This window comes from Hypomesus nipponensis, chromosome 26 (assembly GCF_054491055.1).
Source record: "Hypomesus nipponensis isolate SF chromosome 26, ASM5449105v1, whole genome shotgun sequence".
In the NCBI taxonomy this organism is placed as follows: Eukaryota; Metazoa; Chordata; class Actinopteri; order Osmeriformes; family Osmeridae; genus Hypomesus; species Hypomesus nipponensis.
The window spans coordinates 1,342,998-1,370,223 of record NC_140386.1 but is presented as its reverse complement, the minus strand read 5'-3'; the positions used below and the strand labels follow the sequence as shown (position 1 = coordinate 1,370,223).

General features: G+C 39.5%; 1 protein-coding gene across 1 annotated transcript in view; it reads right to left on the bottom strand.

Annotated features, from left to right (window-relative positions):
- thop1 (thimet oligopeptidase 1) overlaps positions 1 to 17,607 on the bottom strand; it is a 72,508-nt gene extending 54,901 nt beyond the window's left edge. The window contains exons 1-5 of the mRNA XM_084692397.1: positions 17,500 to 17,607; positions 16,245 to 16,451; positions 15,344 to 15,492; positions 6,232 to 6,336; positions 6,022 to 6,124 (exon numbers count right to left, since the gene is read on the bottom strand). Of these exons, the coding sequence (XP_084548523.1) occupies positions 6,022 to 6,124; positions 6,232 to 6,336; positions 15,344 to 15,492; positions 16,245 to 16,451; positions 17,500 to 17,512 (577 nt within the window). The 5' untranslated portion in view covers positions 17,513 to 17,607. The remainder of the gene's footprint in view (positions 1 to 6,021; positions 6,125 to 6,231; positions 6,337 to 15,343; positions 15,493 to 16,244; positions 16,452 to 17,499) is intronic.
- Positions 17,608 to 27,226: the final 9,619 nt, after the last annotated feature.

The following is a 27,226-nucleotide window of genomic DNA, read 5'->3' as shown; positions in this document are numbered from 1 at the left end:
AACAGCATGTGAAAAAACTAAAGTTTGCTTGACCAAAAAGAATGTTTCTCGCAATTAAAAAATTGACAGTTAAAATGGGTTTGCGCTAAAGCCTTTAATAACGCGTTAAACTGACAGCACAAAAAATTATATATATATACACACTATACATATTAGGTATATACATTAACTTTGTCTGAATAACACAGAAGACTTGTATACAGGAGCCCTTGCGACATCTGCTGATGGAAAAGAGAATCGCAGCCTTGGATTGCAGAAGAAAAAAAAGCAGAACGTGCACCATCAGCATTTAACAGTAAACAGGAGTGAAACAGGCCAGGGAAAGGTGGTCCATGACTGGTATTACCTGCATCCCTTTCCCAGTCAGTGGATGAGTGCTGCAGCTGTGGCATGTCTACTAATTAGGGACTCCCACAGCAAAAACACCAGACAGCACACATATTTTGGTTGTCGTCATCACAGAAAATGTGAGGAACATAGCAAGTGAAGGCCTACAACGCAGCATCTGGAAAACTGAAATAACGTATGCTTTGCTGTTTGCCTTTAGAACTAGACAAGGTTGGAACGGCTGAAGTACACATCAAACTATCTGACCTTGACTAAAGAAGATCCTGTTTAGTTTTGACTAGAGTTGTATCGTTTGTAATAAATCACCGAGTGGGGGCTTACCCACTGGCATGAGTTTGCATGCTCAATTGTGGAAATCCCGGTTAAAGTCTCTGTAAAGTAATAATAAATGTGTTCTGAGTTCATCACACCACAGAAAAATGTATTACTAACCACCCAACCAAATTTGAGTAAGTAAAAGTAGATAAAAATATAGCTGCAAGCAGCGATGCAGGTTCCTCCTCAAAATGGCAAAATATTATAAACATGTACACTGCAGAAGATCGAGATTAGGTCAACAAGAGCGCATGTGCTATCTCCTCGGCCGTATGTTCAGCAGGAAAGTACGACGTCTGCAAACACCGGCTGCCAAGATTCCAATCGTCCGCTATATAGTGAATGGTCAGGCTGATGAAGGGCTCCATGGTACGGCTGGACCACAGGTCCGTTGTAGTGGCAAAGTATTTCAAGTCACACAGCTCTTTTTGAACCTTTTCGCGGAACTCGGCATATCATTTTGGCATCTCCGTTTCTGTGAAATACTTGCGGCTTGGCACTTCGTATCGTTGATCAATAGCCTTGATCATGGCTTTAAAGCCGCGCCTCTCTACAGTTTGAAACGGGACCGTGTCCTTACACAAGTAAAAATGTATGGCCCTTGTAATTTCAGTCCATCGCGGGCTCTTTCTACAGTAAGGAGTACCTTTCGAAAATGCCTTCTGGATGGAGGTCTGGATCATCTGTTGTTGGATCTGATGCTGCCCTGCGTTCTTCGAATCGGAACTTGGCTGCATTGCCTGGCAATGCTGGTATTCAGTAGCATGTTTGGTTTTGAGGTGGTAGAAAAGATTGGTTGTGTTTCCTTTCTCAGCCAGAACTGTTGCCCCACACACTTAACAAAGTATAGTTTGCTGCTGTTTGTCGGACGTCTTAAATCCGAACCAAGTCCAAATAATGGACGTTGCACAGGTCTTTTTAACCAGCTCCTCCGTTTCGCTTACATCCATGTTTGCGCAAGATGAAGAATACGAAGACGCATTGCATCCTTTAAATTTCGCGGGTAGTTCGCATGATCAACATGCATTATTGCGATATATATAGTGCAATATAATTAATCTTTATCGTAGGCCAATTTTGTATCGTTTATATCGCATATCGTTTATATCGCCCATTCCTAATGTAAAGCAAAATAGGTATAGCCTATGCAAAAAAAAAAATATATATATTTATTTGCTTCACTACATAGTCATTTGTGTAGACGGGTAAGCGCAATTCTTATGTTGTGACATTTGCCTCTACAATAATTGTAATGGTTAAATAAAGTACATTTTGTAAAGGGGATGCAAAAATAAATGCATTTCTGAAATAGAGATATTAATGAGTCAAGTGAGTTACTACAAATGAGTAAATGACTATTTTACAACAGCTTAGAAAGCCAAAGGAAATATAAGCTTATTCTTGAGCTGGTGAAAGAGCTGTGTAAGCATTGGAATGCTTGGAATCTTGAAGGTAACTTGAGTGGACTATACATTAAAAGGGACATGGAGGGACCAAATCTATTTATTCATTCATGTCAAATTACATGAACATTCTTAAATTAGATATTTTATTGATTACTAGATGAATTTTTTAAATCTAGATTTATCTCACTGTACTATTGGCATTAATCTAGATTAATCTACATTAAAATGGCTCATTTGAATTCCGCCAAAGGCATTCAGAATATGTGTGCTACCCAAATAATGACTAAAAGTAAGTCTTTGAGAACGGGTTTCTCAAGCCAGGTGGCACATTAGACCAGGGGGCTCATCTCCTGTTTCCAAAATGCATCAAAAACTGCTTGAGAAAGCTGTTCTACTATGATAATTGGTGATGAAAATAAATTATATTCAATAAGATGTACTAGTGTTTATTAACTGTTTATTAGATTAGTTAGCTTGGCTGATAGAGCTGTGCTGACGGGCTTGCCTCGGTTGCACTCAAACATAGTAGTTTGACGACGACTCTTCCCCTGCGCTACATCAGTGCTTTGCCCAGCATCTTCCGCATTAGTTAAGGGATGCTTTGCGTTTAGGTGGTATTTCAGACTGGAAGAACTCCTACAGTAAACTATTTCCACATAGCACAAGGTGCAAACACAAGGTGCTGGTTCAATTCCCGGCCGTGACAAATGACGTTGTGTCCCTGGGCAAGGCACTTCACCCTACTTGCCTTGGGGGAATGTCCCTGTACTTACTGTAAGTCGCTCTAGATAAGAGCGTCTGCTAAATGACTAAATGTAAATATGTATTATCTATGCTGGATGCTGTCCTCTCCTACTCTTTCTTCAATGCCTAACAAATCTATCTCTTTCTCTCCCTGACCCTGTCTTTATGCTTGAGCAGCACTGGTTGAAGCCATATTGTAAAACATTTCTGCATATATGCAGGTAGCAACGCTAGTGCTAAATAACCATTTAGCTGGTCGGCTCCATGACGGCGGGTAAGTAGGGCGCGTGAGACAGCTCACCAAAAGAACGATGGGGAACCCACTTGTCTAGCAGATTAAGACATGTTCATAGGTACCTAGCAAAAAGTAACCTAAACTTTCCTAGACTTAGCTACGGTACTAATGCTGAAGGCTTACTGATATCGCATAGTGTCGTTGCTAACATGTGCTGACGTTGAGACTGTGTGTATGTGAGAGACGCGTGAGTGACAGAGGGAGAGCAGGGAAAGGAAATGCAGCTGAATGAATACGCTGCGTGTTTTAGATAGCGTTAAAAATAAATTATAACTAAACGCAATATCTGTGGCGGCCGGTGTTGATTCTGTGGCGCACCGCCACAAATTAGTCTATGTGTGGGACTGTGGCACGTCACGTTTGATGTGATAATTTCATACACAAGGCATATACACAGGTTTGAAGACTCTTTCTCGCCCTTTACACTGCAATTAGGCTAGGTATTCATCCGCACTAAAATCTCAAGGTGAAAGTCATCATCGCTTGCGTAGTATAGACCCAGCTCCCAATCCAACTTTGAGAAGAGATTAACTGCAATATTTTTTTCATTGCCCGATAAAAGTCTCACGTTACCGCAGCATGTTAACAATAATAACGGCCCACCACTAATAAAAAGATAACCATACATAAATGAATGAAGCTACTTTTCTACGTGCGCTTTTCTGGAGTAAATCCTAGTGCGTAATAGGGATGGGAGTGGTTAATCAAATATCCGGATATCCGAAAGTTAGTATGTATTCAGATAATTTTTTTGAATACTTATGAGCGTATAATAAAAAAATATATTAAAAAATAATGACAAATTTAAATAAGCTTTCCATGTGTCATGATTTCTAATAGTTGTGACGTTAGAAATTATGAAAACAATCAAAAAAGGTAGGCTTCATGACCGTGCATTCTGCTGCGAGTCTCCTTTAATTTAATTTGGCGCTACAAGAAGCTTAGTGTCCTGCATTTTTGCATTTGTGTGATGGCGCACCGTATCCTATAGGATTCTGGTTCCAAGTTAATATGCATTTTTTTTCCATGTGTCACAATTATTGACAGAATGTGTGGTGGTTCATGTGTTTACTGTATGCTTTGCGTCATGTCAGGCAAATTAGCCTACATAACAGAACCGTATTAATAAAAATTGATTAATTAATCAAATCCCCATCCCTAGTGCTTAACTGAGATAACTAGCCTAAAATAATAACACAGGTTACTTATCGTACAGTGCAATATACTGTTTGTGTCTGCAACAAACCTTGAGGTTGTGTTAAAAATGAAACTCAATAATAATATAAATAACAATTAACGAATATATAAACGACCGTCCGAACAAGAGAATGCCTCCTTAAGAACTAGTCTTTTTCAGTTGTAATTGGGATACATTACAACATTACATTATGACTTCAGATACAGTATTAGGGGACCACTAAGGCCTATATAAAAGCCTCGACAAACAGCATGTCATGGGACCTTAACATAAAGGAAAAGTGCAGTGGAAGCTCATCAGGGGAGGAAGAGGTACAAATTGTTGATAAAACTATAATAAATATATTAATATGTCACCGGAAAATGTATAAAAATAGCCAGTATTGAACTGAAGGTCTATGGTAACTCAACAGCATTCTCTGTGATAGAACTATGGTTTTTCCGGAGGACGTCCTCAAACCAATCGTTTGTTGTTTCATAGAGACAGAGAGTGTTAATTGAGCATTTTAGTAATATCATTCAATTCAAATGAGGCATTTTGTGTTACAGGAGACTGAGGAAGTTTATAAATGGTTTTCTTGGTTTTAGAAATGTGTAGTTCAGTTACTGTATTAAATTTGCATTGCCATCTTCAGTAGCAGCTAGTACCTAGCTAGCTACTAGCACCTAGCTAGCTACTAGTTAGCTAGTAGCAGCGTGTGCGAAACAAAGATTTTTCTGCTCCAGAATGACTACCCCTACCAAAGATTTTGTGGATTTTTTAAATGAAGAACACTTTTAGTTTCTGGGCTACACGGCATAGACGAGAATGATAGACAATAGTGTTAAAGTACAAAGGTTCAAGGGGTACTGTACTGCGACCTTAGGAAACATTGGCAACACAAAAGCAGGGAGCATATAAATGGCAACATAAAATTCAAGCTTCTAAGGAAAAAAATCGCATGGATCAAATTTGCCTACATGGTATTAATAAAGTTATCTATACCTTGTTTTTTTTTTTTTTTTTTTTTTACAGAGGGTTTTGTTTTGTAAAATTATCCCATGCCCGCAGTGATTAGATGCGTCTTTTACTCTTGGTCACCTGGCCCATTTTTTTTCCCATCCTTTGCGTTACGATCAATAGGCTATACAGTATGATATTATATTTGCTACTTAGAGCAATGGAAAATGGGGATAAACCTCAGATGAATCAAGTTAATCTAGTTATAGTAAATTTAATGAATAAGTTGCTAGTCGACTTATTGCTACCAACAACACGCCATAGGTTTTCTTTTTCTGTCCTCCCCAATTTTTTGGAGTCACCAGTCGCCACTGGAAAAGTGATGTGACAATAAAAATGTATTTAAAATAAATCATACCATTTTGAAGATTACGTAAACCAAGTTATATACTCAATATAAAATAATATACTGAAATTAAGCAGAGAATGTCTGTAAATGATCTACTGCTTAACTTTTCATAGAACTGTCATATGCACTGCGGCACTTGAAAGGGATGAATCCAAAAAAGAAAAACTCAATTTCCATTCCATTTGTTGCAACCGTTTTCAACACTGCACCAAATGACACAATTTGGAAGAAGACATGATCGTGGATCAAATGTATAATTATGTTATTCTTTACAATAAAGTTTTCATTGACTGTTGCCTACAAAGTAAAGAAATCAACTAAGGCACTTTTATAACCCACCTCTGGAAAGTTAGGCTTTTACACTCACCTAACTCTTCTCTGGTGAAAGCCAAGCTAGTGGTGTCCTCATTTAGATGCTTGTTGAAGTCAATACATAGGTTGCTCAGTTTTTTCTTGATATTCTTGATCATCTGTTACAAAGAAGCAAAATAAATGTATGAATTTAAGTTTTGAAAGGGTGAGAACATTGGATGTGAATTACTCTTGCCATTGCCAGACAGAAAATGTGTATATTTACATTTTGTGTCTCCTTGGGCAGATGGAGACCATTCCTTTTGCCAAGTTTGATGAGTTTCTCCATATACCTCTTAGATTCAGGGTTCGGGGAGTCCATACCAAGCTTCTGCAAATTAGGAAAGGGTTTATGAGAACACCCGATATACATAATAAAGTTCTGAGTTAGCACACTTTAACATAGAGCAGGATTATATATGTTTTGCCATAAATACACTTCAATAAATGTCATTTATACACATCCCTTAAAAGGCAACATGAAAATATTATTTGAAAATGGCAACATGATACCATTGTTGATTAAATCACTTGGGTCAAAGTTAGTAAGCTTGTTGACATAATTCATAGCAACAAGGTCAACCACGCCCTTTCTCTCAGTTTAATATTTCTTTCCAAACTCTGCACCCCACACACACACAAGTGGACGATTATAGCACAAGGGCAATATTCACAAAACATTTTGTCTTACCACTTGAGTTTTCCTAAATATCGGTAAAAGTTCTTAGCCAAGAGTTTAGAGAGAAATATTAGACTGAGAGACTGTTCAAACGCTTGTCTATATTCCCAGGAAAAAATGAATTCTGTGGTGCATCAGTAACCCCTTTTAATGCCATCCTTGCACACCCTGAAAAGTAAAATGAGTAAAATTGCCCAAAGTTTGTAGACCTACTCCAAGTGAGTGATACAATAATCAAATTTGATTAAATGAACTTAGTTAACTGTTTCACAATCCAATGATAAAAATGTTACTAGTGTCTATGGGAAAGTGAACCACAACTTTGCTAGTTGTTTTAAAAGGCTAATTAGCAGTAAAGGAACTCAAGCTCAGGCCGCTTCTCAGACCATTAAAAAGCTACAATCAAACAAATACAGTATGGCCAACTCATCACAGGTTTAACTAAACACAATTGTTAATTCAAAATAATACGGTTATGGACATTTTCTAACTTGCAACAACCACATCTTTCATCAATACTACAGCAGAATTGTTTTTGTACATGTGCTCTTTAAAACAATTTAATAAACTACAGTACCAGTTCAAATTTTAGACGGCCACTCATTTTAGGGCATCTTTATTAGGGTTCCTCCGGTAGGAGGGAACCTATTGTTTTTGTTAATATTCTTATTATTATTTTTCTCCGTTAAATGGCCCAATAGCTCAAAAAGTCCTGGACCCATTTTTTTCCAATTTGGCACAACGATACAACAGGTCACTCACTACTCCCAGGCGGCTAGTGGCCCATGTGCGCCCATAGGTGGCGCTATAAAACCAGCGTCTACGTGATTTCCCCAGCGCCCCATTACTCCAAAATGCCTGAAAATTGGTTTACATGCCTTATTTCTCATGGGGAACAAAAAAGTCTCAGGGAGCCATATTGTCAGGCTTATGAATTTTCTTGTACTGTCCAAATTTGGTACAACCTTCAAAACCCTTCATGAACCACAGATCCAATCAACTTGACATTTTTTACAGATTTGTAGAATACATGTTTTTATGAAGGGTCAAATTGAATAAGAAATGCATTACAAAATGGCTGAAAGGGGTGTATTTATGTAAATGTCCACATTGCCTCAATATCTTTGTGTCAATAAATCCAATATAATTTTGACTCATGGTTTTTCAAACCTAATATGGTTCAAGATGACAGCACTCTGAAGTACCATAAACAATTTGACCTTGGTATTTCTATATATGATTAAATCAATTGAATTGTTCCACAGCATGCGCTCCAAATTCTCACAGACTCATCCTGCCCCTTTACACTAGGGTAACCACCTGTCCAGCTTTGCGTTTTCAGCATTTTCACCTCTTGTCCCGCACGTCGCATATTGAAAATGCTGTACGATACAGCGCAAAGCGGGACAGATGTTCACTCTACTTGACACACGCGCAAGCTTGGCCCGACGCACACACATCCTTTCTGGAAATTGTCTGCTGACCAAGATCCCACCCTCGGTCTTTAGCTCTTGTTTTATTTTTGCTTCCAATCGCAGCTCGCCGTTACAAATATAAATTCTTTTTCGACGGCCATTGTTGTTTTCAACTGGAATCGCCTGATAGCCGTGTTTGAGGCAGCCACGTTCGGTAAGTCATGTCACCTATTTTTACACATTTTAAGCTACAATCGATGATTGGGCTTGTGAAAGTACACTGCTGTTGAATGATGGTGAAAGTTTGAGCACTTTTAGACCTTTAGATCGTGAGCTTGAAGTGACGGAAAATTGAACTCGAAAAATAGCTATCTGTTTCCCTCTGTGTTTATAATTAGAGATCCATTTTGCATCTCGACGAATTCTTCACCAAGAAGGTGGTTATCCTTCAGCAGAAAAAGCGATTCCCCACAGACCTTCGGCTCAGAATTTTGATTTGGGTCGTTAAAGTCATTTTACAGTTCTGTCTACACTAGGGCTGCCGTGATTCGTCGACGTCATCGACAACGTCGACGCTGAAAATGCGTCGACATCAATATTTTAAATCGACGCATCTTTTAAAACAAATTTTTTATTATAAAAAATACAAAACGCTTCAATTCATTATAACAAGTGTTCTTCTTCAATATCACATCGTAATTGGTGCTTGCATGACGTCGGTCGTTGTTGGCTCAAGTCATTGGTCGGCTCCAGTCAACGCTCAAATACCATGGCAGATGCAGAGTCCGACTTGGTTCCGAAACCCGAGTCCTCAAATACCCGAGGCTTCAAAAGTATGGGAATACTTCGACTTAACGCTATCACCAAACAATAAGGTGGTTTGTACACTGTGCAAAGTTTAAATGGCTTACCACAGCAGCACTTGCGCTATGCACGAGCACCTGAAAAGAAAACATACAGGCGCAAAAAAGGCAAAACCACCGTTGTCTGGTGTTGTCTATTCATGTTTATAAGCGATAGCCTTTTTAATCTATGTTGTCATTGTAGCTGCTAAATACACGCATTATTAAAGCTATAAAGTTGTCTGCCTGCTACCTTAGAGTTTCCATTGAATAAATGTTTAGGTAGGTTAGAATCAGGGTTTATTCTACGTTGGTCGATAAGATGGCTCTCTAGGTTAGCTCTTGCTATTTAGCTAACTTGTTAACCGTAACCATGACGCTTTGCTAGGACAATGGAGGCGTATGAAGTGATTTAAAGATGTTAGCCCTACTCCGGCTCTAGAGTGTGGTAAATGTAGACTACCTGGTTCTTAGATAATTGGCGAATATCACTATCTAATCATTACCGAACTGGCATAAGCACCAGCCCAGAACCAGCAACTTGGAATTTTTGGTTTAAAAGGGGTGTGTGTATGTTGGGATGTGTTATGTACCTTATCTAAATATTTTAATTAACGTTGGAGTTGATAGTTTAAACCTGGAGTTTTGTTTAAAAAACTGTTTTTTTTTTTTTTTAGGAAAATGATTCGTTTAGATTAATCGACTAATCGATAAAATAGTCTACAGATTAATCGAAAGAAAAATAGTCGTTAGTGGCAGCCCTAGTCTACACCAAAAAAGTCGAGCAAGGCAGCCTTCCAGAGATGTGGGAATTGTGCTTTTAGCCAGATGCTCCAATTATTTTTGTGATTTGTGGACTTTTTGAGGACAATTGGAGTGAGACTGCGTCCCGGGGTACATTGTTTTGACGTTAGCCTCAAAGTCCGACTCGGCTCACCCACTGGCATTGTATTTCATTCAAAAACGTCAGGGATTTTTCAAGGCGAGCCTGTTTCATTCGTCATATACCCTGAGAAAGCAACCAACATTAGCCAGGCTAGTTTAGCCAATTTCACTAGGTCAAGCTATTTAGACGTCTCTGACAGTCAGCAAAACTGTTTACAGGCAAAGGTCAAGCTTGTCTTTGGTCAGATGTGTATATATTGACCAGGTTAGAGGTAAATACTCTTGCCAGAGCCTGCAATCAAACCCGTGTTTTGAGTGACTTCACATGGGTCTCCATCAGGTCAACACATTTGGATTCAAGTTTGAACTAGTCCTATTGCATTTCACAGTCAAAACTGTAGTTTATAAGTGTAGATGGAAAAAGCTTCATTTTTTTTTACTACTGACATGAACCCTTTCTTCACTTTGACAGGTCTGGAGGGTCATGCAGAGGCCTGCTCAACAGAGTGCAACAGAGCATGCTGAAAGCAACAACAGAGGATGCTGAGTGTAACAGAGGATGCAACAAAGGATGCTGAGAGCAACACAGACCCCTTGCTGGACTACCCTTCTCTAGCTGGACAGCGTCACTTCAGCCCTGACCCCAAGACAGCTTCATCCAACGGGCCTGCCCTGCCTGCCAGCCTGCTGGCCCTGCCTCCACGCCCTGCCTGCATGCCCTCCAGAGTTAACCCTTGCAACATCTGCTGATAGAAAGGCAAATTACAGCCTTGAAAGGCAGAGGAAAAATGGCAGAATGTGCAATTAAACCAAAACATGAGGAAAATAGCTTTCCACGGTGTGATTTGAAAAGCAAAAAATACTGGGTGATGAAACACACATATTTAGGAAAAGTCAAGAAAGCAAGGTCCTGGAATTTGATCAAGTGCAAAGATAAAACATTTGATATCTTCACTGGGGTCTAATGACCTCTGCTCTGCACTTCAACTGTTAATTTAATGAAGTATTTAGCTAATATCGTTTGTGGACTCGTTTTTTTATGTGTGCTACAGGAGGCGTGACTTTGGAGACACCTCCAAAGCGAGGGATGGCTCTATGCTTTCAATGCTAGCTTGCTAACTGCTATCCTCTCTGAATTACACATAATGGCCGCGTTTCCCATATTCTTTAAGAAGCTCTTAAGCTCTTAGCGTTAAGAGCTTCTTAACAAATTTGGGAAATGCGGCCTATAGCTTTAATAAAAACACCCATAACATTCAAAAGTACTAGTTGGCCTACTGTAATTGTTTCTTATTATGAAGTGCATGTGAAAGTACAAAGAATGTTTTGAAGAAAAATGTTTGTAACAGGGGTCGACCACGCCAATTATCGGCGCCGTTAATAAGCATTTTTATGGTTATTGGTAATTTTCAAAACCGATTTTCCCAAAAAATGTATCTGTATTTTTTTTTTTGCATGTGTCGCTTGTTGAGGTTTAAATTTATTTTACAAATTTAGTAAAGTTTTAGTTTAAATTTAGTTTAACAAAATGTTTACAGAATGCTGCTGGATGCTTCCTGTGCTTTTTAATGTTATTAGGGTTCCTCCGGTAGGAGTACCATATTGTAATTGTTGGTATTATTAGGGTTCCTCCGGTAGGATGGAACCTATTGTTATTGTTGGTATTCTCATTAATATTTTTCTTTTTCTTGCGCCCCAATATCTCAAAAAGTCCCCGGTCATGAATTTTCTAATTTGGCACATTGATACAACATCCAAGTGGGTGATTGTCCGTTGCACAAATTCATTTCAGTATCCTAAGCCAGGACACATCCCCACTGATGCTAGGCATGATTTGAAATTCCCTTCAATGACAAGTTATGGCACTCCAAACAACCTTTCTAAAAACTGTAAGTAAGTTATTCTTTACAGCAGCAACCCAGTCATCCCGTTGTCCCATTTTCATACGAAATGTACAAGCAACATTGGCTGAATCTAACAACGCTTACCACAGGAGAAACAGCTTACTTTTTAATACAGTTACTGAACATGACACTATTCAACACTGAGAATAGCTCAATGGGCTGGGATGGTGACCTGTAAAGTATAAGGTAGTAGGTTGGAATCCAGCCATTATCTTTTGGCCTGTCATCATTTTAATTATCTGTTTAGTTAAACAGGATGACATCATTCTGAAATACCATGCACAATTTCATGCAATTTCACCTTGAAATGTCAACCGTTTAACCTTTGTCCCAAAGATGACCAAAGCTAATACTCTGCCCTTTCTATTCATACAATCTCAACAGTTGGTGTGTAACAGAAAGGACAGAGAGACTGATTTGTAACCTTATGCTCATGAGTTCAAAACCCCATTCAGCCTGTTGTTGGCCAAACATGAAGTAGTTTTTTAGTCTTTTGTTGTCCAACTCTCGATCTTCTACAGTGTACATGTTTATAATATTTTGGTGGAGGAAGCCGCATCGCTGCTTGCAGCTATATATTTTTATAATTTTCTACTTTGTATAGAGACAATAAAGAGATATAAACATGGACATAACATGGATTCTTTATAGTAACGGTCAAACTAATATAAATATATTTTACATTTGTGATTATTAAGTGTAGCTATCCTTTTCCTGGATGACGGCTTTCTCAACTAGCTTTAGTCACCTGCAATGCTTTTCTAACAGTATGGAGCTCCCACGTTAAGTGCTTGTTCTGGGGATTGAACAACTTTATGTTGCAATAATGACACTGCGTGTTATCCACACACAGCTACTTACTAGAGAAATCAATAATTTTAACAGAAAATATTGATTTAGAAATTACTTTACAGCTTCTGCTTAAAATGATATGGTTGGAAATGCAGAAACAAACCCTGTAGCCTTCTTAGCATTATAAATTACATTAAACTGAACATTTCTATTTATAAGGAGCTGAATTGGACTTCCTTGGGAATGTTTCTACCTCAATCATATCTGTTTGCTTCTTTCCGGGGGGTTTCCCAAATCTAGAATCAGAACTGTGTCCATATCTGTATGTTATTCATAGCAGCAGTCTACTATTCCAAAATAACAGACGATTGAATGGCAAGATAAACCAATCACAATTGAGTCTTCAACAAAGCAGTATTATTATGTTCAGTAATGTACTCCCCAGTCCTATTGCAATATCTAAATATTTTTTTACTCTCCCATGTGCCACCTGGCAGTTCTTTGGTCAACTTGCATTCATTCAGACCGGGAGGGGGAAATTCTGAATTAATTTGTGAGTCCGATGTTGACATTTCATGAGTAGAAATTAGGGCTGCACATTTCTTGCAATTTCCTAGTTGAACACGTTAACAATCAATAATCGATTAATCAATAAGGACAAAGGATACAAAATGCATGGCTTTTCAAAGTTTAAGTTGTATTTAAACAATAATTGGGGCACATTAACTGGGACGCTGTACAAAATGTAAATATAAACAGAATGCAATGATTTGAAAATCATTCACAATGTCATTCACAATATGACATTGAAAACATCTAACACATTTAAACTTAGTAAATGTACAGTTTTATGGAAAAAAATAAGGTAATTCGGAATTTGATGGCCGCAACACATTTCAAAAAAGTTGGGAGAATGGCAGTAAATGGCAGGAAAAAGTAAGTGTTACTAACAAAAAAACAACTAAAGGAACATTTGGAAATAACTAGGTTAATTGCAAACAGCTCAGTAACATGACTGGGTATGTAAAGAGTATCTCAGAGAGGCAGCATCTCAGAAGTAAAGGTGGGCAGAGGTTCACCAATCTGCGAAAACCTGCATCTACATATTGTGGAACCATTTCAGAATAATGTTCCTCAACGTAAAATTGTGAAGACTTTGAATATCTCATCATCTACAGTACATAAAGAAAAAAAAAGAGAATTTGGAGAAATCTCTATATAAGGGACAAGGGAGAAAATAAATTCTGCATGCCTGTAATCTTCAGACACTGAGTAAAAAAACAGGCATAATTCTGGAATGGAAATCATTGCATGGGCTCAGAAAAGGCTCCAGAACTCATTGTCTGTGAACTCAGTTTGCCGTACCATCCACAAATGCAGGTTAAAGCTCTATCATGCAAAGAAGAAGCCATATGTGAACATGATCCAGAAACACAGCCATCTTCTCTGGACTAAAGCTCATTTAAAATGGACTGAAGCAACGTGGGAAAACTGTTCTGTGTTCAGAAGAATTTAAATTTGAAATTATTTTTGCAATGCCTGGACGCTAAATCCTCTGGACTTAAGACAAGAGGGACCATCCAGCTTGTTATCAGCGCTCAGTTCAAAAGCCTGCATTTCTGATGGTATGGGGTGCATAAGTGCTTATATAACAGGAAACTTGCACATCTGGAAAGGCACCCTTAATAGTGAAAGGTATATACAGGTTTTAGAGCAACATTTGCTTGCATCCAGGCAACATCTTTTACAGGGAAGGCCTTGCATATTCCAGGAAGACAATGATAAACCAATCCCTGCGTCTGTTACAACTGCATGGCTTCGTAATAGAAGAGTTTGGGTGCTGAACTGGCCTGGCTGCAGTCCAGACCTTTCACCAGATAAAAACATTAGGTGGAACATGAAACTAAAAATATAACAAAGACCCAGGACCATTGGCAGCAAAAATCCTGTATCAGACACAAAAGGGATAACATTCCTCTCCCACAACTCCAGCAACTGGCCTCCTCAGTACCCAGACATATACAGACTGTTGTTAAAAGAAGATGGACAACTACACAGTGCTACCATGGGTTTGTCCCAACTTTGAGACCTGTTGCTGCCATCAAATTCTAAATTACTGTATTTTTTTCTTAAAATTGTACATTTCATCAGTTTAAACATTTGATATGTTTTATATGTTCTATAGTGAATAACATATGGGTTTATGAGTTTTGCCAATCATTGAATTCTATTTTTATTTTTATTTTACACAATGTCCCAATTTTTGGGGAATTGGGGTTGTACAAGAAACATTCATAAAGCACAAAAAATTTAAAATGAGCAGCCAGAGTTCATAAGCTACTAGTAGTAGTGCTACTTTAGTAAGTAGTATCCTATACTATCCTCAGCCCTGTTTGTCACTGCCTGACTGAGCAGAAAGTGTTTTGCTGTACTTGCGCTGTTGTTTATTTAGTTGTCATGACTTTGCGAGTAATTGATGTCCTTTCACGGTTCCAGTTGCTGATCCTCGCAAGTGTATTGCGAAGTAAATTCCTTGTTTTTTTAAACCACTTGGCTATTAAACTGTATTCTGATTCTGATTTGGTTAGATATGATTAAGACCGTGTTTGCGTGTGTGCATGAAATTGAGAAAGTGGCACAATATAGCCTTACAGAATGTTGGAATAGGATTTTTGGATTGCAACTTCTCCAAAATGTAAATTGAGCCCTCTGCAAAAATGTATATATTAATCAATGTTACAAAATGCAGTCTTTGTAAATATTTCCATTTTTTTCTCAGATCTGGGAAAGGGGCATTTGGGACAGATTCCACGACTCTCACCTCCAGGGCTACAATCCTCTTGTAGACATCCTCTCTCATGCTCATCTCTACATCAAACTCCGACAACTTCTTGTCAGCCTCAGTGCTGGCTGTGCGCACTTCCTTGCAGGAGGACACATGCTGAGGGAAATCCAGCATATTTCTCTGGACTAGAGGTAAACATCACACATGCATTAGTACTTAATTCACTTCAACTGAGATCCAATGGCCTTGTACTCAAAACTATTACATCTATTATTATGGGTGACTAATTCTGTGAAAACCTGTGGTAAAAACTACACTGGTCCACACTTTCTTTGTAGAGGTACAAGGAATACTATTTTGTGTCATTTAAATGAGTCTGTTACCATTCTGTTTATAAAAGGCTACAACCATGCAAGTGCTAACATACAACTCTCTTGTCTATTAACTGGATTCAGAACAAAGCCAATGAACAGTAGGTTGTCGGCTGGTTTAGCTAGCCTTTATGCAAAAAGTGCTGATTTGTCTATACAACTGCATACCTCTTTCCTGCCAACGCAGACTTTTTGCAACCATTGTTTTTTAATACCTTCAGTCAGTATTTAGATTTGTTGAAATGGAATCAGATGGATCAAATGAATGAAGGTTACAACATCTCCTGAGTGTTGCTGTGAAAGGTGTCCCAGTTCTTATCAAAGTGAATAGTAGTTTTTTTACTTAGGCCTAACTCTTATTAACACTTACCTCTTACTAAATTGTTAGAAATAATGTATAAAAAAATGCAAATGCACTGGATTAAAGTGTTTGTTCCACCGATAACATTAAAAAATGACAATGCATGCCCCTTGATTACTACAATACAATAATGGGAGATCTGAAAATTAGGATTAGGGGCTCGACATTCCAATAGTAGTTTGAAGTATGCTTAATTACCACTCACCTGTGTACTCCACCTCTACATCAGCAAGGGCTTTCAGTGTGTTCTCATAGGTCACTGAGGTCAATTCCAAAGACCCAACCGAATCATAAACCATCTTGGTCTTGGAAATCAGCTCATCAGAGAGCTGATCGATCTGCTCCGGGGTCAGGTCCCACCGTAGACGGTTGTTGGCACATACTTGTGCCGGACTACCAAATACTATTTTTCCTGTCAAATTTCATGAAAGAATTGCAATACTATTACTTGGTTTACTTTGAGACAACCACGATCCATGTAGAAATGCTCTGCATGAACTGTTTTAGGAAAATGTGGATAGCACCGAGTCCCGCTTTACAAGATATATTCAATATTTTCCTTATTTAGGTCCCTTGTTGTATTTGTCTACAGTTTTAAAGTACCTTCACTCACCTCCTCCAGTATTGGAACAACTAGCAGAGGCTACATTACTAATATGCAGGAAGACATTTCTGCATTTCAATTTGGATGTAAGATATCCTACATTTTGGTTTATTGACTCTGCATGTTGTTGCTCTGGTAGAAATTTAAAATTTGTTTCATGAAAATACATGAAATGCTTATGTAAACGGTGAATGGACCCTGGTAAACGACTTCTAACAAAGTAATAATATTGTAATCAAGTCCAGTGTGGCACAATAGAAGCAGTGAGCTAGCTTCATGTCGTTTTTGATAACGTGCGAGTTTGATCAATTACGTAAAATCCGCAGTTTTCCTTTGGGAATGAAGTACTAGTCTACCTTCCTTCATAAATTACAATAATAGCGCCTAACGGAGATTTTAAAGTACTTCATTCTCAGCCGACCAGAAGGCAGCCATTTGAACAGAATTGGGATGGACGAGATTACAGTAATTACTACTATTAGTTAGCTCTAATATTACTAGTAGCTGGCGACGACAATAGAAAAAGTAAACACTAATTTGCTAAATGTTAGCAAGCTGTCGAGCATGGACTCAATTGCTGACATTACATTTCGATCTGGTTTAATGAACTAAAGGTTAGCTAGCTTTACCTAGACAAGCTAGCTGCTGCTAGTAGTAATAGTCAAAGTAAATAGCCTAGCGTCACTGCTGTTGTTTTAGCGGGCAGCTACTGTAGACTAGCGTGCATGTGGCGTAAAAACATGGAAAACTACAGCTAGTAGCAAGCTAAGGACACTTTTAACGGCGAGCTAGTGTTCCACAAAACTATTAGTTATTTACTAGCATTCTGTTACATTACATCAATTACAACGCTCACCTGTCGGTGCCATGTTTCAGGGTTGTGTCACAAAGTTCGAACAGATATGAAGTCCAGGTTGTTGTTGCTCTAAATGGAATTTATTTCCGGTTATCTTATTCTCAAGAATTTCAAAACAAAGGTCATGGGACTAATTTATCTTTTTGTTCAACGTCAACGTCACCATGAAAATATTTCCAAATATGGGAGCAAAACGCATGGACAAATAAAATATATCGAAAATAAACAAGAGCGCTCTTTAAGAAAACTATAGGCTACAACAAAATCAGTAGGCTAACTGTCACGTACCCCAGTAAATCTGCAGTGCCTCAGTAAAATCTAAAATGTTAGTTTTAACAATTAACTTTACTAGTGCATAGTACCCGTGATGTAGTAGGTGATTAAGATGTGAGTGAAACACAGAAATACAGATTACTTGACTTACTATAGATAGTGCATAGTGCCTGTGATAAAATTGGTTGCATACACACACATTTATAATTCCTGGAATTATAAATAGATAGTGCAGTGCCTGTGATGCAGCTGGTGATGACAGTTCTTCTCAGTGGTTTTGGTACCTATATTTCTCAAATCACAATAGAAATTCCCTTGAAGTACTTGTTCAACCTCGACATCATTTATTCTAGTCAAATTGCCAATGCTGTGGTAGCCTACATTCATGTAAATGATGTAGCCTTAATTTATCTGGTGTTTCCTATGTAATGAATTACTTATCTTATGTTGATCAAAATGTACTATTTTGGTTCTCTGCTAAATTGTCTTACCACCACAAACATCTAAACATTTAGTTAATAACAGAAGTCATTACATGCACAATGGTTGAGCTAGTTGTCATAATTGTAGGGTTAATTCAAAATACAGCAAATGCATATTCATTTGCAATGTGCAGGCAGTTTTGACATCAGTAAACACATACATTTTTGTAACAAAATTCTCAGATCTATTCTGAAAGTATATCCACTTTATATATATATATATAGCCCTTTTTACAAGCAATGTCACAGAGGGCTTCACATACGCCCATAGAACTGCCCCTCAACCAACCTGAACCCTCAAGGAAGACAAGGAAAAACTCAATTACAGTATTTTTTCTGAAGATTATACGTGTTTTTTCTGTATTTCTAAATGACAGGAAATACAGATAGAAAGACAATGGCAAAATGTAAATTTATATATTTAGATTAAAATTACAGCAAAATATTGTTACTTAAAACAACACTAAAATGTTTGTTTTTTTTAACAAATTTTAATAACATTTCCACCAAAATTTTCTGTTAAAACTAGGGCTGTCAAGCGATCAAAATATTTAATTGCGATTAACCTTTTCCTGGATCCTGTTAAATGTGCCTAAAAACGCCAAAACAGCATGCCCAAAGTAAATTGAAAGCTGTTCTTGAACCATTTGGAGTACATGCATGTAAATGGTGTCTTTTGAAAGCTGACACTCTGAAGTTATTTTCCCTGTTGTCAGGACATCTGTCAGTCCTACTGGTGTTCAGTAATAGAAGCTTAAACACAAGGAAAGTGAAAGTTTCTATTTCCGCCTAGATTTTGTTTTGAAAACAGAGGCCTGAAGAGGCCTAGAGATGGAAGGTATTAGCTGGAAGACAGAATTGGACCACAGGTTGAAGCCTTACCTAATTCAAATCAAAAGTCAAACATAATACCACAATATATTCATATTTGTCACATGTTTTACAAGAGTACATCAAGGCGTTTTCTAAAAGGGCCTTTTGGAGACTCCAGAATGACCCTTGTAACCAAGGTCAAATTCTTAGTATAAAAAGGTATAATTGTTATCTCTAATGAAAGGTGGTACTTAGAACTATCATATATAATAGCTAAATCCCACATTAGTATACTGAAACACAAAAACTGAAGCATGAACACATTGGAGTGCTTTATCTGATTCCTAGGATTGGCACTTATTCTGTCAACCATATTGTGCAATCGACTTTTATTTTGAAGGCTCCACCAAAACATAACAAATGGGGTATCGCCATTTACAGCCAGCGCTAAGCTACAAGGCTAACTTGCTTATTTCAGAGCCAGTCGAAGCCAGTTGGAAATAATCGTCGAGAAAGAGTGCGGCTGGGGAGGGGGGGGGGGGGACGCACAGACCTGGTTGGCTTTAGAGGGCTGTCAACGAGGCATGGAAGCTCCTATTGGGTCAAACAATATGTCAATCGAAAGGGCAGAGTGTAGCGGCCATTTTAAGACTACCCCCGCGTTAGTACTCGACCCACATCTCCTCCTATGAGCGACAGTGCGTGAGAGACTGAAATAAGAATGATTGGCAATTGAAGAATGAAGCAACAAGATCGGCTATAATTCATTGTTTTGACAACTTCTCGACATGGTTAGATACTTTGGACCTTTGGCAATATGCAGATGAGGTTTTGATGGGTTGTGTGCATACCTGGCACATTCCAAAGAATCGTATGTAAGTAGTGACTTTTTTCTCTGACTTTGCTGAAGGAAGGTCACCGCACAAAAACGTTGACGGTACTTGCTGTTGCGAGTTAATCTTGAATTGGTTTATTTCAATGGAAGCACAAGAATAGTAGCTTTCCAATGATGTATAACATGTGTAGCAGTCTAAAAAATATATTTGTTCACATTTAGTAACTGGGGGAGGAGGAGGCAGCGTTTCGGGCCCACGGGCGGGCCCGCACAAATCTGGTTAATCGAATTATTTACTATGATTAATCGCGATTAATCGCATTATTTCATATAATTAATTGCAAAATTATTCAATCTATTCAATCTGTTAAAATGTTACCCCAATAAAGAGTGTACTTAAAATCTTCAAATAGGCCTAACTGGATGATAATGTCCATGTAACAAGTTTAGATGGAACACAACTTAAATTGTGGGGGAGTTTTATTCACTCACAAACTATACTGCTGTATAATAAACATCCACAAAATTAGACTTGGGAGAAAGGGAGAACACATGAGGATGTAATTGTTAAACTTTTTTCTACGTTTTGGTCTTTATACCTTTTTGTGGCTTCTTTGTTGTGCCTTCTGAGTCTTCAGTGGGTGTTTTCACAATTTCCTTCTTTCAATGTCCTAGAAAGTAGTGAAATGATCATTTAACTTGTGTAGAGCATTGTACGGTACCATACACATTGTTCTTTTTGGTTTGAAATGTTTTGTTTGAAGGAAACCCAAATTTCTCATATGGAAATAATTAGAAAATGGGTCAAAGCAACCCAGGGACAACATAAGGGGTTAAGGGGAGACACCCCAGTGAATAGGAATAACATATCAACAAGACACTACATAAAAGTACCCGTAGCGATATAACGCAACACTATGCATAGGCTAGGGACTGTGAGCGCATGGCTTCGATGTGTCACGTTGGCAACATACGGCTCAAAGAGCTGGCAAATATACTTAATTCCCTCAGCTGAGAATCTATATCTTTCATAAAGATTCTCATCAGGGAATGCCAAAGGGATTTGTCGTCTCCAAATGTTTCTCTAAATTATTTTAATTCTATGCATTGCTAGTCTATGTACCTTTAGATCTCATATGACATTTTTAAAGGTTCCTATATGTTTAATGTATGGACCTTACTGCCAAAGCAAATTGCTTGTCTGTGCAAAATGTTCATGGCGATTAAAAACCTTTCTGATTCTGATGTTCTGGCTCTTCTCAGCTCACCTCTCACTATATGCGCACCAAGCTCCACAGGATCTTCTATGAACGGTGACGCCATTATCCTCAAGAATGAGTTAGTGGGCGGGGCTTTTATACCGGTTGATCTCTGATCTCCATCTTAACCTGCTCCTGACCAGGTTAGCCATTCAGCATGTGTTACCATGGCGATCTACCCCGGTAACAAGTGATCCACCGTCGTGATACAGAAAACCCTGTGTTGTAAAATGGTTAGTGCGGCTCCTTTAAGAACAGCACTTACAGGGTGGGTGTGGCAGAGCGAGGAGGAGAGAGAGAAAAAGAAGTGATGCTAACAAGTGGTGTTTGATGTAGCAACCGGAGCAAAACGTATGTGCACGTAACAGTATTTCAGTGTGTGAATAATACATCATCAAGAAAGAACACATTTGCTAACCAGAATCAGAGAGAAAGAGAAGGGAATTAACCCCGAAGTCATAAGTTAATACTTCAGCCCTGGAGCGTTGAACAAGTCTCCCCTGCAATCTCCAACTACGGTCAGAGACAGAGCAGGAAAGGTTAACACAGGCGACCACGAAGATATCTGCTGTGGTAAGCACACTGTGAAATAACCGGTGAGATAAACCGGAGCAGTTAGCATAACAGTACTGTTTTCCATACAACGTTTGAACATTAGCCAAGATGGCAGCCTCCGGTCAGCGCCTCGTGTATGAACGTGAACAAAGTTTACATGGGAAAGTGACCAGCCACTCTACCCGCCCAATGTCCTTCACTGCTATGGAGGAAGTTGAAATAAAAACTGACTGTTTGCACTTGAGAAACGAATATGACTGGCTCGATAACCCTTTCTCATGCAATGGCCAGACTGATGCATTAAAAAGAAATGCAAGTGAAACATGTGATATACCAATCGGGCCACTCAAGTTATTAGACACATACCGATTTAAAGCTGATGTGGAAAGAGACTATGGGACCAATGTAAGATGTAAAGAACCATGCTCACACATGCATAATCATGGTGATTACACACCGGCAGTGGCATTAAAGACCACTGTTGCAACTCCCAGCACTAACCCCTTTGCCACTGCCCACTCAGGGAGTTTCATTCATAACACTCCAGTCTCCTGTCATCCCCCATGCCCCATACATGAGCCACATAAGTCACGTGCACGCCGGCCCTGTTCCGTACACCATCAGGCTTCCTCTGAGGATGAGTATGACTACAGGGAAAGAATCCCCACCCTGCGTCCTGGCCAGTATGATGGTACTACCCTGTGGAGGGAATTCCTGCACCGATTTAAGAGCTGTGCGAAGGCGAACTGCTGGACTGAAGAGACCATGGGCACTCAGTTAAAGTTCTGCCTGGTAGGTGCAGCAGGGGCCATTGTCCACAGGAACCCACGGTCAGCTCAGTGGGATTACAGCCGCCTGGTGGAGGAAGTTGAAATTGCCTATGGGCCATCCTCAGAGCATGCGCTGCAGTGGCTATCAAGTTGAGAGAGTTTGTCCCATACCTGCGAACTTGTCACTGTTCATTGAAAATAGCCATTTGAATGAAAAAAATGTCATCCATGTGAATCATGCAGATCCGGAGAGTTTTTATTAGGGTGGGGGTTTACAATTTCCCATAAACGGGAGTTTCAAAAACCTACTGCGGTCGTCTCCACAATAAAGCATCTTTGGTGACGCGTCAGGCGAGACATTTAGCCAATCAATTGATCACAATCACAATCAAGTGAACTGCAGCGTCTTCTTTGAAAAGGCTACAGTAGTCAACTTGTCGGCCAGTCAGCTTGTCAGCTAACGTAAGATCAGCAAAATGTGTTGCAGTAGCCTACCTACAATGATAGAGCTAGTTCAATGTGAATGATTTTGGCAAGGCTATCTCCTCCACTGCATTAGTATTGTTATCTGATTTTCAATCTATATATTGTCGTAAGATATGAGCGAAATGAAAACGAACACGTAATGAAACAAGACCAATTAGTGTCTGGTTTAATGAGTGATCGAAACACCTGCTCTGGCGGATCATTTGTCGTTGATTTAATGCAGTCGGAGTTAGCCTTAACAAATGTTTATGAAAAAGTAGCCCTGGTCCAGCACGTAAAATATAGACAATTGTTTTCCAGAATAAGCGAGCTTAAAGAGAAGGATTCATTTTGTAAAGCACAGCTTGATTCAGGGCTGAGGTCCAAATGGAGCTGGGCCTGGCTAAAGATCGAGGTCAAGACCCATGTGAAGGGGATTGGCACATTTCTTTGGGTAGCTACCCACACGGTTAGCTGTGTTGCTCATTCCACAAATGCACGATCCTTACTTTAATCAGAAGAGACCTGGATAAGTGAAAGATATTTATTACAGAATAATAAATGTACTATAATGGTTGGAGCTTGGACCCCACGGGGAATTATATAAATCAACGGACGCCTGCCCAATGCCCGAAGAAGAATCCCCCGCGGAGTCCAGACCAGTAGCCGAGCCAGAGGGGTGTCTGGGGTGGCACTGGACACCCCGACATCTGATTTGCCACCCCTGGTGCCACCCCAAAATTTAATTCGCTATTGGAAATTTGATGCTGATTGACATCTCATTTGACCTCATTAGAGAGAGGCATTTATTTTGATGCGTTGCGGTGCATTATTCAAATCGAAGAGAGACGTTTGTTGCCAGATACAGAAGAATAAGAAGAACAGCCAGCAGAATAGAGAATATTTCCACAGCTCCACAAGCTTTTTTCGCGATTGACAAAGGCATAATATTTGAAGTAAGTTTTAAGGTTTGGATTGGGTATAGGTTTCCAGATTTTTTTTTTACAAATGTTCATTTGCCTAGCTGTGTAAGTCAATGTTAGAACTTCAACTCCAATAACAGACAAACTGAGACAGTCAGTAGGCTATACAGTGACTTGCTAAAGTAGGCGAATGGCTAGTAGACCCAGTGAAATGTTATAGCCTAGCTAGCTCTAGCAAAATAACGCTAGCATTGCTAACAACATTACTATAACTTTGGTAGTGTAACCGAGCTTTTGTAAGTTCGTTTTAGATCTAATTGTATATGATCTTGTGGACAATAAGACACAAACGCGGTCTCTTTTCATAACTTGTATTTTACCACTGCTCTTCTTGACATTGCTCTTCAAACAGCCCTTGCTGATTTCACATATTATTACAGCATCAAGCATACGGCTAACCTGGCTCTGCCCTCCTACGTACTTCCGCTCAATTTGGATTTTGCTTCAGTAGTAGGTCTGGGAGCTAGGCTCTGAAGTCAGTTTCTAGAAACAAATTTTTTGTAGGTCCAATCAGCAAACAGAGGGACTGGCTGAGAACGATGACGTTAATGTCGTGCACTAGTTTGAGTAGTTCAGTAATGGCGACGGAGAAAGATGCGAGCGAAACTATTCTGCGGTTGTGGCAGCAACGCTGCCAAATATGCATAGGTTAAAGCCAGAGCAAGAACATTCCTTGCTGAGTTTTGTTGGTGGCCATGATGTTGTGGCCTTCCTCCCCACAGGGTTCGGGAAAAGTTTGATTTTCCAGCTACGGCAGCTAGCTCCGTTACAGTAGTGGTGAAGGAGTTGGCTAAGGCGAACGCTTGCGATTGGTTATGGCAAATCAGAGTGGCTCTGGGCGGATCCAATAGTTTTAAACTTCAACAGAGGACCCGCCTTCTAGGAAGTTAACGTTTGTCAATGGAGAGATCCCAGACCCTCTGTACAAATGTAATGTACGAGGGTCTGGTTTGGACCAGACTAGCCTACGGCAACTCCCGAGGGACAAAAAAACCCTTGTCTGTTATCACATAGAAAGGTCTTCCATAGTAAGGATTTGCAAACTTTTTTAATTGTGTAGACATATTTCTGGACATACTATCCACAACCGAAGTGTGTTACACAATGCTGTAAGATCGCTTGGTACCCAGAATGACCTGCGGCAAGCTGAAAAGCTACTAAGTTAAAGGCATTAGCTTAGTTAAATAAGCATTGTTTGGAGTGTTGTGTTCGTTCTGTTTGGAAATGTGTAATGCTACGGTCTTTAGAGAATTTGAGTGTTCACCCTGATTGGGAATGTTGTCTAGTTAGATGGCAAGTAATCAATCGTGGGCACTGGTCCACGCAACGGTAACGTTGTTTGCTTTCCAAGTGCGTCTTGTATTTCAATGCGGTATATACTCCGATTTATAAACACAAAATGCTCATTCTGGGGGGTGTGTGCCTTATACACGATGCGGCTTTTTTGCTGAAAACTACGGTAATCAGATAGACGAGAGATCGGTTCCCAATTTAGCCTAACAGTAACATTGTGTTTACATCTGTGTTTGTAGGTATAATAAATAATACCTCCACTGTGTACTAGCTTGTACACTGACATTCTAAAATTATACATCCAAGGGTTTCTTATCATACAGATTTGATTTTGTCTTGATTTGCCAATTCCAAAACCTTTCTTTGCTATTAGTTAACATAATATATATGAAGATAAATATTATACTGTAAATTTGTAATGTTGTTGGGCAGTCAATTTCTGCTTGATTTCTGCTACCTGTCAAGTCAAATTGCAGTGTTTTTTAGGGTGTGTAAATTCACTTTTTTTGTAAATAAACTATGCACTGTGTTATTTCTGTAACACATAAATGCTATTATAAATCCCTGTTGAGCTTTTTTTCCTAAAAATACTTTGGATGTTCGAACACTTATAGAGACAGATTATACTGTATATATGAATGAAAACAGTGACCCAAGACTCTGGACTATGGACCCCCTGAAGTAGCCTTGGCCACCCCTTGGACACTCCATGTATAAAACTCTAGTTCCGCCACTGGTCCAGACACTGGTGGAGGTGGAGGGTCGCGCACTTGACAGCATGAACAAACTACACAGGGAGAGAATCGTATTTAAAGGCATGGATCATATGACGCCATGTATTGTAGGCGGGAGCGCTAATCAACCTGAACCCCAGTGACCGCCCGACCCAGGAACAGGGAAAGGTAGGGCATTCTTAGAGGGGGGAGTGAGTAGTGTACACTACGATTGAGCCCGAGGATTGGTCTTGCCTGACTGAACTTGCGCTAAGCTTCATTAGTTGTACCTTGTTGTAAAGGTGACTAATCAGGCTTTCCAATTATATAAAATACAATACCAATTGGTATTATTGAAGCGGAGGAATAATCGTCCGAAACAACGTTTCCGAACTTTTTTTGAGGAGTTTATGTTCAGTGGTGTAAATAGTAAATAAATGTTTTGACTATGTTACCTGACGTCTTTTCCTGGGGGGGCAGGGAGGTGGGCTGGGCTGGGCTGTATAAAATGTGTGACCTTTTTCAGCCCTTCAGAGTTTGCAGGTATGGTGTCCGCAAACCAGGTGAATCTCTCCATCTGTTAAGGGATGACATATGAAAGAGTGTCTGTGGCCTATAGTGACAGGACTGAAAAAGAGCAAGATGCCAGAGGTGTAGAAGTTTTCACTCATGCTATTGGGGATACACAGATTGTGCAGAAGTTGTTGGAGAAGAGGCCCCATACACTACCCCAAGCCTACGACATTGCCCGGCGTTATGAAATCACCAAGCGGGCAGTGTCATGTGTCACCAGCTTCACACATACTGGGGTACGTGGGTTGTCTGAGCAAAAGCCCCGTACAGCTGTGATGAGGGAAGGAGGAGACGTGGATGTTGTAGAGGCTGCCCCGGAAGCAAGTTTCAAATCAACCACACCTGAACACCAGCGTGTGGCAGTCTCACAGAAAGGATATAAGGATTTTAAGTGGGAATACATTTGTTGTCATAACTGCTCTGAAATTGGCCACATGAAAATAAATTGCCCCTCTCCAAGGAAGACTACCAGGGGTCAACCACCAGCTGTTCTCCCTCACAACCCAGAGTCCACTGTGCTTCACTTTAGAACCCACAGTCAAGAAATGAGCATTCATCTGAAAATCAATGAGTTGGATGTCTGTGCTGTGCTAGACAGTGGGGCACGGAAGAGTGTGCTGCCCTTGCACCACTACAATGCCATTCACCCTGACGTACAAACCCCACTTCAACCATCAGCTGTGAAAACGTTGCTGGGTGTTGGACCTGGTGAT